This window comes from Bison bison, unplaced genomic scaffold, assembly GCF_000754665.1.
Source record: "Bison bison bison isolate TAMUID 2011002044 unplaced genomic scaffold, Bison_UMD1.0 scf7180017864211, whole genome shotgun sequence".
Taxonomy (NCBI): domain Eukaryota; kingdom Metazoa; phylum Chordata; class Mammalia; order Artiodactyla; family Bovidae; genus Bison; species Bison bison.
The window spans coordinates 531135-543557 of NW_011494783.1; the positions used below are offsets into that span (position 1 = coordinate 531135).

The 12423-nt window shown below is 39.8% G+C and overlaps 1 protein-coding gene across 1 annotated transcript; it reads left to right on the forward strand.

The window, feature by feature from the left end:
* Positions 1 to 471: 471 nt before the first annotated feature.
* LOC104992107 (olfactory receptor 2A2-like) lies at positions 472 to 1401 on the forward strand. Its single transcript, XM_010844859.1, has one exon. It carries the CDS (start codon positions 472 to 474, stop codon positions 1399 to 1401), a length of 930 nt encoding a protein of 309 aa, XP_010843161.1.
* Positions 1402 to 12423: the final 11022 nt, after the last annotated feature.

Here is a 12423-nt window from a genome sequence, read left to right on the forward strand (position 1 = left end):
TAAAGAGTAGAGGACTAGCGAGAGAAAACTATGAATTAAAAAATCATGTTAATATGAAATTGCCTGATTTTAATAATTGTATTGTGGTTAAGTTAAATAAGTATCTTTGCTCTTGGAGAAATAAATGAGGAATTTAAGGTAAATATGCATCATGTCTCCAATGTAAACTGAAGGGGTTCAGAAAGAAAGAATATGTTATATATGGAGAGAAAAAGAGAATAAAAAGGCAAATATAAAAGAAATATTAAAATTCATTGTATCTGGGTTTTTGTATATGGGAGTTCCTTGTACAGTTCTTAACGCTTTTCTATCTTTAAATATGTCTCATATTCATCAATTTTGAGGAGTACGTAGGACAAGGACTCAACCTTTGTCTGAGCTCATTTTGAGATGAGTAACTCCAATTTCCTTGATCCTCCACCTCTAACTCCTCTTATCACATTTCATTCCTTGACAAGCTGTCATTAAGGAATGGAAAGTAACCAGTCATGGGTCACAGAATTCATCTTGGTAGGCTTCCATCTCAGCGCAAAGATGGAAAAGCTTCTCTTCTGGATCTTCTCCCTGTTTTACATCTTCAGTCTGCTGGCAAATGGCATGATCTTGGGACTCATCTGTCTGGACCTGAGACTGCACACCCCCATGTACTTCTTCCTCTCACACCTGGCCATCATCGACATGTCCTATGCTTCCAACAATGTCCCCAAGATGATGGCAAACTTAGCAAACAAGAATAGAACCATCTCCTTTGTCCCATGCATACTGCAGACTTTTTTGTATTTGGGGTTTGCTGCTACGGAGTGCCTGATTTTGATGGTGATGTCCTACGATAGGTTTGTGGCGATCTGTCATCCCCTCCAGTACACTGTCATCATGAACTGGAGAGCTTGCAGGGTCCTGGCTACCACTTCCTGGGCATGTGGATTTATTCTGGCTCTGGCCCATGCAGTTCTCCTCCTAAGATTGCCCTTCTGTGGGCCTTGGGAAGTGAACCACCTCTTTTGTGAAATTCTGTCTGTCCTCAAGCTGGCCTGTGTTGACACATGGATCAACCAAGTGGTCCTCCTTGCTGCTTCTATATTTGTCTTAGTTGGGCCCCTGTGCTTAATGCTAGTCTCTTACATACGTATCCTCTGCGCTGTCCTGAAGATCCAGTCAAAGGAGGGCCGCAGAAAGGCTTTCTCCATCTGCTCCTCCCACCTCTGTGTGGTTGGACTCTTCTTTGGCATAGCCATGTTGGTTTATATGGTGCCAGACTCCAATCAACGAGAAGAGGAGGAGAAAATACTGTCCCTGTTTCACAGTCTCTTTAATCCATTCCTGAACCCTCTCATTTACAGCCTGAGGAATGCTCAGGTGAAGGGTGCCTTGTACAGAGCTCTGCAGAAGAGGTCCATGTGAGGGGTACATACAGCGTTGTTTGGGGATTTTCTTTTAAAATGTGTGGCTTGCTGAAAGAAAAACTCAGAAAAATTTCCCGATGAGAAATTTGATATGAATATGGTAATTGTCCAAATTCTATAAGGCAAAGACTCTTGGAAATGAGCATCTTTTGTCCCTTTGTCTTTCAGTTCAGTTCAGTTGCTCAGTCATGTCCGACTCTCTGCGACCCCATGAATCGCAGCACGCCAGGCTTCCCTGTCCATCACCAACTCCCGGAGTTAACCCAAACTCACATCCATTGAGTCAGAGATGCCATCCAGCCATCTCATCCTCTGTCGTCCCCTTCTCCTCCTGCCCCCAATCCCTTCCAGCATCAGGGTCTTTTCCAATGAGTCAACTCTTTGCATGAGGTGGCCAAAGTACTGGAGTTTCAGCTTCAGCATCAGTTCTTCCAATGAACACCCAGGATTGATCTCCTTTAGGATGGACTGATTGGACCACCCTTTGTCTTTAGGGACAGCTAAATTATCAGATTATTTAGTCTTTCTTAAAAAATACTGAACTCTATCTTTTAAAACTAGGAATATTAATGAATGAAGAAAAAATGTAGGAAAATTACATTCTTATATTTTTCTGGCTTATGTACTTAGACATACATGACTTCTTATCGCCTTCTAGTAGCTGGACACAGTACAGTAAAATTATGTCATAAGAGAAATCCTCCAAAGTAGAGCTGAAATTTCAATACAGAAAATACTGAAGTTAAATTATTCTCTCTCACCAATTTTAAGGCCAATGGATGAAGCAAGAGTTTAGATAATCTCTAAATTCCTTGTGGAATAATTTAGAAGTAGAGAGAAAAAGTTAGAGAAAGTATTAGTTCAATGAGAAACTCTGTAAACAAACATATAAAAGTTTAGGATTTGATCAAATGAAGAAAATTCATTAGTAATGTTTAAATTATACTGGAGGTATGGGTTTTGAGTACTGCTCAAACTTTATATTTACTCTTATATTATGATGATTTCTAATAAGACAAGATTTAATCAGTTGAAGTTCCTGAAATTTTCATCACCAATATTTTTGTAATTTTAACCAACCTGTCTGAAGATGGTTTAGGGTGGCACCAAGCAGAATGAGACAACCATGATATAACTGACATTATTTCTCATTCATGGTGGCAAAAGTCTCATGGACTTATGAAAACAGATTAAACAACTGTCTCCATGATGCTGATGGAAATTATTACGATTGGATGTTTGCATATATTGCAAAATGATCACCTAAATAAGTCTAGTTACATTCATCACCATAGGTAGTTACAAAATGTTTTTCTTGTGATGAAAACTTCTAAAATCTACTATCTTAGCAACTTTCAAGTACATAATAAAGTATTATTAATCATAGTCACTACTCTGTAATATGTCCCCTTGACTTATTTATTTTATAATTGAAAGTTTATCACTCTTGACCCCTTAACCAATTTTGCCCACCCTCCACCCCCTTCCTCTGCCTCTGGGAACCACCAATCTATTCTCTGTATCAATGAGCTCGGTTTTTGTTCTAATATTTGTTTTAGGTTACACATATAAGTGAGATTATATGCTATTTGTCTTTCTCCCTGACTTATTTTACTTATCATATGCCCTCAAGGCACTTGCAATGTTGTTGCGAATGGCAAAATTTCCTTCCCCATTATATATACAATTTATTCATTGAGGGACGCTTAGATTGCTTCCACATCTTGGCTATTGTAAATAATGCTGCAATGAACATGGGGGTACATATGTCTTTTTGAGTTGGTGTTTTTGTTCTTTTGGATAAATACTCAAAAGTGGAATTGCTGGAGCATTTGGTAATACTATATTTTGATGGAGAACCCTCCATACTGTTTTTCATAGTGGCTATACCAATTCGCATTACCACCAACAGTGCACAAAGGTTCTCTTTTCTCCCCATCCTTGTCAACACTTGTTATTTCTTGTTTTTTTTTTTTTTTTTTTAATAATAGATATTCTAATAGGTGTAAGATGGTATCTTATTGTGGTTTGTTTGTATTTCCCTAATGATTAGTGATATTGAACACCTTTCAATGTACCTATTGTCCATCTGTATGTCTTCTTTGGAAAAGTATTCAGATCCTCTGCCCACTTAAAAATTGGTTTCTCTCTCTCTCTCTCTCTTTTTTTGGCTGTTGAGTTGTATGAGTTCTTTATATACTTTGGATACTAACCTCTTGTAAGACTTCCAAATATCTTCTCCTGTTTGATAGGTTGCCTTTTCATTTTGTTGATGGTTTCCTTTGCTGTGCAGACTCTTTTCAGTTTTATTATTAAATGCATCATAATGACATTGATTATTCGCTATTTTCTGACAGGTCATGAAAATTTTATTTACCTCAAGAGTTAAATTATAGATTAAGTACAACATTTATCATAATTAACTTACATTTAAAAAATATATAGTGTCCAAAGCATGAAATATACTATTCAACACTGTAAGTAGATATAATAGGCATTAAAAAAGACAACCAGTCAAAAAGGTGAAGTCCAGATTACTACTCTAGACATTACACATAAATAAACACATAGAGTTGCTTAGCCTGGCAGAAGATAATTATTTTTACAAACTTTGTTGCAGGTTTCGATAATTATTTTTACAAATTTCTTTGTTGCAGGTTTTTTCCAGTTATTTTATGCCTAAATTGTTCACATGCTGCCAATGTATAATTGTAATTATAATTTTAAAATAAAGGGAATCCTTAAAATATAAACTGTTACCATTTTTAGAGTTAGAAGTTCTTCAAATAAAATAGTTCTAGAGAAGATCTAAATGTTTCAATTCAGTGCTCCCAGTGAGAATTTAAAAATTTGGTTAACTGTTGCCCAAAGTCAATACCTCAGATTCTAAAATGTCAGTCTATATATTTTGAATATGTTTAAGTATATTCAACAATATAAGCAACGCTTGTCAACTATAAAGTTATTCCAGTGATTCAAACGTTTATTTTCTCTGTATAATTGAAATGGGAAAAATCATCATATGGTTGTAATATTAAACATAATGCATTTTTAGGTAAAAGTATAAAGCATTTCTCCATTTTGTTATTTCTTTTAAAGAAAGAATGAATGAAAAAAAACAGAGAGTAAAATTCAATGCTCTTAAAATAAGGTAATAAAAAATAGCATCTCTAAACAATTATCTAGTTCAAAATTATTTTTAGAGTATAGTTTTTTAGCATAATTTTATTTTCACACTTGTTCTTAGCTATACATTTTCCCTTCCATTCCTATAATACTGTCAAGATGTTAGAGCGATATTTTTGTTGTTCTGATGTAGCTGTGAATACTGTATTGTACGTTGCATTATAGGAAAGCTTATAGAACCTTTCATTATAGGAGAGGGCCAGTATAGGAGCCTTCTGGTAATTGGAAGTTATGAAGTTTCTACTGAGTCATAGTGGAGACAAATTCTACCCTGTATCCTGACTGAAAGCTTTCATCCTCACAAAAAAGGTCATGGAAGAGGGAACACACACACACACATTTGGACACAACACTGCCATTATACAAAACAATACAATGACCCAAATGTCAAGGATTCAGAGATACATCAGGTTAAAAGAGCAGACACTGCTAGGTTGGAGTCAGAGAGACAAGTGAATGAACCCCATTTTTCCCTACTTATTTTGTGGCTGGAGTCAGTACTTAAAATATAGGACCCTCATGGTGAAATAGGAACAATCTTATGTCATAGAAAATTAAGACCTGCCAATAAGATACTGCATCAGCACAGTGCTCGACACATAACATACACGGAGAAAATGCTGTTCTCGAGTACATAATATCTAGAGGCCAGCGGTCAAGCCTGAAGCCTGAGGGTTGTCCCCAGTTGTGGACACGATATGAAGAGTCATGTGTCCAGCTGCCCAGAAGTAAGGCTCTCTCCACTTGAGCTCTGCCTCCAAAAGCAGGGTCCTGCTCTGGGGCCTCTCACAGCTGAACAAGTAGTTGTGTTGGCAGCAGTTGCATACTTACTAGTTATTGCTATTATGCCAGATCAGTGTTGTTCATTCGCCTTCAGAGTCTTCAGAGATCTCTGGTTTCTTATCCCCAGCAAGGATCTTTTCATTCTTCTACTATCTGAGAAAGCAATATCTTTTATGGCCACAAGACAATGTCAGGGGCTCTGAAAAGTCAAGGGAGTAATATCTTCTAACCAGGTATGGTACCTTTTCCTTAAGAATAATGTAAAGAACCTGTTAGGTGACCAGCAGCATTGACAGTTGATCCTTAAACAACTGAAAATCCAGGTATAACTTATGGCTGGCCCTCCATACAGGTGGATCTTCTGTTTGTGTGGATTCAATCAACCACAGATTCTGTAGAACCATAGCATTTACTTTTGAACAAATTTGCATATAAGTGGGTCCATGCAGTTCAATCCCCATGCTGTTCAAGTGCTAACTCTATATGGGTAGGGGGCTCTAATTCCTTGAAAGAGGTGCTTCTCAGTCACTTTCTCTACCATTTTCTCAAATAAAGACTAATCTCAGTGCCTGTGGTGTAGAACAGCAGTCCCCAATCTATTTGGCACCAGGAATCGGTTTCATGGAAGACAATTTTTCCACAGACAGGGTTGGGGGGATGGTTTGGGGATGATTCAAGCATGTTACATTTATTTTGCTTTCATTTATTTTACTTTATTTCAAGGGCTTCCCTTGTGGCTTAGCTGGTAAAGAATCCAGCTGCAATGCAGGAGACCTGGGTTCGATCCCTGGGTTGGGAAGATATCCTGGAGAAGGAAAAGGCTACCCACTCTGGTATTCTGGCCTGGAGAATTCCATGGACTGTATAGTCCATGGGGTTGCAAAGAGTTTGACATGATTGAGCAACTTTCACTTTCACTTTCTTATTTCTATTATTACTACATTAGCTCTACCTCAGAACGCCAGGCATTAGACCTTGGATGTTGGGGACCCCTGGTGATAGAAGGTTCAATCCAGGGACAGATGACAAATATAAGTACACAAGAATCAGAGCAGGTAGTGGGAAATACAATTCAATAGAAGAAAATGATGTAGGCTTTAATTAGATGCCCCAATGGCTCTAGAGGTAAAGAACATGTCTGCCAATGCAGGAGACACAGGAGACATGGGTTTGACCCCTGGATAGGGAGGATCCCCTAGAGAAGGAAATCACAATCCACTCCAGTGTTCTTGCCTGGGAAATTCCATGGACAGAAAAGCCTGTCTGGCCACAGTCCATGGGATTGGAGCCCCATGGAGTCTAAAGCCTGCCAGGCTACAGTCCAAAGCTGGCTACAGTCCAGCTTTAATTACCTGGACCAGGTGGTTCATTCCTTTCTGCTGGGGTTCTCTAAAGTTTAACTTATTTATGATTATCTGTCACTGTTTCATCCCTGACAAGGCACAACCTGATTAGTGGTGAATCAAGCAATGGGACAGGATATCAATTAGTAACCATTTATTGAGCACAGTCATTGAATGCAGATTCCTGAGTTCAAATCCAAGCTCTGGTACTTACCAGACACTGTGTCTGGGCTGGTTATTTAAACAGTGTCTCAGTCTCCATCTCTGACTCAGTTCTATCATCTGTAAAATGGGAAGAATTGCACTTGGCTCATAGGGTAATCATGCAGATTGAGTTAACTTTTTAACTTCATAGGGCATGCATAAACATAGCAGGGACTGTGCGTTTCACTGGTAAATCACATAGAATAGATAAATCTACCATAGCTTGGCATTGTGGTAGGATCAGAAGCCAAGAATAGAAAACTTTCCCCTTTAATGTATCTTCCTGACCCAGGGATCGAACCCAGATCTCCTGCACTGTGGGCATATGCTTTACCCTCTGAGCGACCAGGGAAGCCCAGAGTTTGATTAGTCAGTCATAGACCTTGGAAGACTCTAAAGAGGTAGTTGTGTTTTTCTAGCCTTATTCTTTCATTTGGGGAAGAAATTATTTCCCCCACTTTATAGATGAAGCAATCAGGAATATTCAGGAAGTTTAAATTACTTATCAAAAGTGAAAAAAGTAAAAAAGAACTCAATGAGAAGAGAGGAACTAGAAACTGAGGAAGGAGTTGTCTTAAACCTGTAGTGAGACAGGCCTTTTTGGAAGAGGCAATTCACAGCTCCTGCTGAAAGTGCTTAGAATTCTGATAAAATTTGAACAGTTTTCTAAGACACTGATAATCTTTCAAGATCCTTTCTGGGAATGTAGGGTTGCCCACTCAGCTGACTATCAGTTTTGGAACCTACTTACATTTTAGTCCATTTTGAGACTAATCTGAGCATCTTTAACCAGACATTTCTTAATGGTTATTGCCTCCCTCTTTTCCTACAAAATGCTCTTACCAGCAAGGGGCATCTTTGAGTGAGGCTTATAGTGTCAATCACTCAGTGCTGTCCAAGTCTGCAACACCATGGGCTGTAGCCTGCCAGGCTCCTCTGTCCATGGGATTCTCCAGGCAAGAACACTGGAGAAGGTTGCCATTTCCTTCTCCAGGGGATCTTCTCGACCAGGAATCAAACCTAGGCCTCCTGTATTGACAAGAAGATTCTTTACCGTCTAAACCATCAGGGAAGCCCAGCAACTTCACATTTACCAGCATATTTGAAATGAAACTGTGATGTGGGCCCCAAATTATTTTATCTGAGAAGTTGTCTTTAAATATATATGTATTTCCCGACTTAATACAGCATTCCTTTCTATATTCTTAATGATTCTTACTCCTTGCTGCTTCTCATTAATCCTAAAACTCATGGATTCATTGAATTGGAAGAAATACTAAGGATCAACTTGGCCAAATTTCTTCATTGAAAGCATAAGCATCTTCTCAACTGCAGCCATGGAGACTCAAAGAGATCTTTAAGCAAATATAAGTATCTTGAATAAGCTATGTTTATCTTTTATATGGGCAAACTTTTTTTTTCTATTTTCAGTGGATTTATTTATTATTTATTTATTGTCTTTCCCTTTCCCATAGAGGTTCCAGACAAGAGTAAAAGTAAGTCCTCTTCTTTCTCTCTCTCTCTTTCAAAGGATAAGACAAGAGAAGACATGAGACAACAGTGGTTCTCAAACCTGAGTTTTTTACCAGAACCACTTGGAGGATTTTTAAAACTCTGATTGCTGGCCTCCAATCTGTGGTCTCTGATTCCGTAAATTTAGAGTGAGGTCCAAAATTTTGCATTTTCAACAAATTTCGAGGTTATGAAGATGGTGCCAGTCAAGGAATAGCCCATAAGATAAGCTACCTCAAAGGAAAATCCTTCTTTGATCATCCCTGAGAGAGGGGGTGGACTGAGAGAGATGTATAATCCAAAGGCATGATGTTGGGAGACTCTCGGACTGGAGGGGAAGGTGCTGAGTAGATGGAGGGTTAAAGGATGTGATGGGAGAGGGTGTCAGGAAGATTCCTGGAGGGCCTTGATGGGACGTTCCATATGGTAGTCAGGTTCTCACCCTAAGAAGCCACTTCTGATTCTCTACCATTTGACACTCTTTGTAAGAACTGGAGTGTATCAATGTAAACTGGGAAAAGAACTGGTTGAAGGTATTTTGAAACTGCCTTAGGAAAAGGTCAAGACTCCTCTTTTGAGCTCACCACAAGCGAAGTGGTGGTGAGGTAGATCCACTCTTCAGTTCAGTTCAGTTCAGTCACTCAGTCGTGTCCGACTCTTTGCAACACCGTGGATCGCAGCACGCCAGGCCTCCCTGTCCATCACCAACTTCCGGAGTTTACCCAAACTCATGTTCATTGAGTTGGTGATGCCATCCAACCATCTCATCCTCTGCCGTCCCCTTCTCCTCCCACCTTCAATCTTTCCCAGCATCAGGGTCTTTTCAAATGAGGCAGTTCTTCGCATCAGGTGGCCAGAGTATTGGAGTTTCAGCTTCAGCATCATTCCTTCCAATGAAGATTCAGGACTGATTGCCTTTAGGATAGACTGCTTGGATTTCCTTGCAGGGGAAAGTATCTTTGTTGGTTCCTCATATCCAGAGTCCCCTCCACCAGCCCCAAAGGCCTTGTTCAATAGGACAAAGGAGTGGGGAAAATGAATGCAACTTGATTGTAATGTGGATTCCTTCTCTGCCTTCTAATTTCCTGCAGGTGGGATAGATCTAAGAAAGGCCAGGTTCTCTTAATCAAAACGATCCTCCCTAATGTTCTCCTATTTAAAGGTTATTTGGGGAACAGAATAAAATTTGGATTATTTTACAAAAACATCGCTCCCCGCCCGCACCCCCAACATCTATTAACATCTTTGGAGGTATTTTAACCAGTGTTCCCAGCGTGACCGTTGTCACCGCATCACACAGGGAGCCTGACAAACTAGCCGGCCAGGACTCTACCCCAGACCCTCGTCTTCAGAATGAGGACGCTGTAGTCTGGCATCTGAATTGTTAAAAGTTCCCAGGTGATTTTGATGTACCCTTTAAGGGTCCAAAAAAAAAACAAACAACAATCCGCCCCTCTCCAAAACCCAGTAGCTAGTCACTGCTCTCTGAAGCCTTTAATCCGGGTAGGGAAGAAACGCTGTAACCACCGGCCCGGCCCCGTTTAGGCGGAGGAAAAGCTGCAGGAGGTGCTGAGCTTAGGGAAAAAGAAATAAGACGGTAAGTGGGAGAGTGCTTCTGAAAAGGAGCCGCCATTACTGACCAAGGAACTTTGGCAGAAACATCCAGAATTGTACTAAAATTTGCTGCTGAAAGTCACCAGAGTCTTTAATCAACTGTGGTCTTTGAGAAACACAACAAAGAAAATTTCAGTTTTCCCAAGTCCACCGAGTTTCCGTTCCAGCTCTGAAGCTGCAGTGAGTGAGGGAGAGACTGAAGATAAGGGCCTGAAACTTTTACCTCCATTCTTTCTTTACTTAAAGGCCTAGTTTTCCGTTATTCAAAGGGCTACCCTAATTATGGCTTCTTTATAACTGGCAGACCGCTCTCGGGGCGCTTAAAGGCATCAGCGCTTGGAGGATGCCCGAAAAAGGGAACAGTGGTTATTCCATGTGACATGAGGTGTTTGTTTGTTTGTTTAAGCTTTGCTAAGAGTTGTGGTTTGAATTTGTCTTGGAGGGAAATGGGATGCATTGATAATAACTTTGTAACTCATGTCTCTTACCTGGTGAATAGAACGTAAATCTGAAATATTTGGTTAAAGTCTCTGCTTATTCAAGAATTTAAAGAAATAAATTTCACTGATTCACATTGTAAATGAACTCCACATCCTTAACTGTAGAAGAAGCTATTTCTTTTCTAATGCTTTTCTCTTGTGTAGCTGTTTTTGACTAGTTGACTCAAAGAATCTGGATAAAATGTCTTGAAAAATGAGCTTCTATGGATAACATGTAATGCTTAAGTATTTTTCTTAATCTGTACAAACTCTTCATCCCTGGAGATAGCTTTGTGTTTTCCACTAATTATGATGGCAGAATTTTCCCTCCATATCTGGTATTCAGAAATTGTGTGTGTGTGTGTGTGTATACATGTGTGTTTTCCTCAAAGGCTTAAATGCTTGGAAGTTTTTTTCTCCCCCTTCCTATAAAGAACATGTGGGATTCCCTGATAGTTCAGTTGGTAAAGAATCTGCCTGCAATGCAGGAGACCCCAGTTCGATTCCTGGGTTAGGAAGATCCGCTGGAAAAGGGATTGGCTACCCACTTCGGTATTCTTGGGCTTCCTTTGTGGCTCAGCTGGTAAACAACCCATTACAGTGTGGGAGACCTGGGTTCTTCCCTGGGTTGGGAAGATCCCCTGGAGAAGGGAAATGCTACCCACTCCAGTATTCTGGCCTGGAGAATTCCATGGACTGTATAGTCCATGGGGTCACAGAGTCAGACACAGCTGAGTGACTTTCACAAAGAACATGTGGATTCTCAAGATCAGAATTATTTTTTTAAATTTTATTTTATTTTTAAACTTTACAAATTGTGTTAGTTTTGCCAAATATCAAAATGAATCCACCACAGGTATACATGTGTTCCCTATCCTGAACCCTCCTCCCTCCTCCCTCCCCATACCATCCCTCTGGGTCGTCCCAGTGCACTAGCCCCAAGCATCCAGTATCGTGCATCGAACCTGGACTGGCAACTCGTTTCATACATGATATTATACATGTTTCAATGCCATTCTCCCAAATCTTCCCACCCTCTCCCTCTGCAACAGAGTCCATAAGCCTGTTCTATACATCAGTGTCTCTTTTGCTGTCTCGTATACAGGGTTATCGTTACCATCTTTCTAAATTCCATATATATGCGTTAGTATACTGTATTGGTGTTTTTCTTTCTGGCTTACTTCACTCTGTATAATAGGCTCCAGTTTCATCCACCTCATTAGAACCGATTCAAATGTATTCTTTTTAATGGCTGAGTAATACTCCATTGTGTATATGTACCACTGCTTTCTTATCCATTCATCTGCTGATGGACATCTAGGTTGCTTCCATGTCCTGGCTATTATTTACAGTGCTGCGATGAACGTTGGGGTACACTTGTCTCTTTCCCTTCTGGTTTCCTCAGTGTGTATGCCCAGCAGTGGGATTGCTGGATCATAAGGCAGTTCTATTTCCAGTTTTTTAAGGAATCTCCACACTCTTCTCCATAGTGGCTGTACTAGTTTGCATTCCCACCAACAGTGTAAGAGGGTTCCCTTTTCTCCACACCCTCTCCAGCATTTATTGCTTGTAGACTTTTGGATTGTAGCCATTCTGACTGGTGTGAAATGGTACCTCATAGTGGTTTTGATTTGCATTTCTCTGATAATGAGTGATGTTGAGCATCTTTTCATATGTTTGTTAGCCATCTGTATGTCTTCTTTGGAGAGATGTCTACTTAGTTCTTTGGCCCGTTTTTTGATTGGGTCATTTATTTTTCTGGAGTTGAGCTGTAGGAGTTGCTTGTATATTTTTGAGATTAGTTGTTTGTCAGTTGCTTCATTTGCTATTATTTTCTCCCATTCTGAAGGCTGCCTTTTCACCTTGCTAATAGTTTCCTTTGATGTGCAGAAGCTTTTA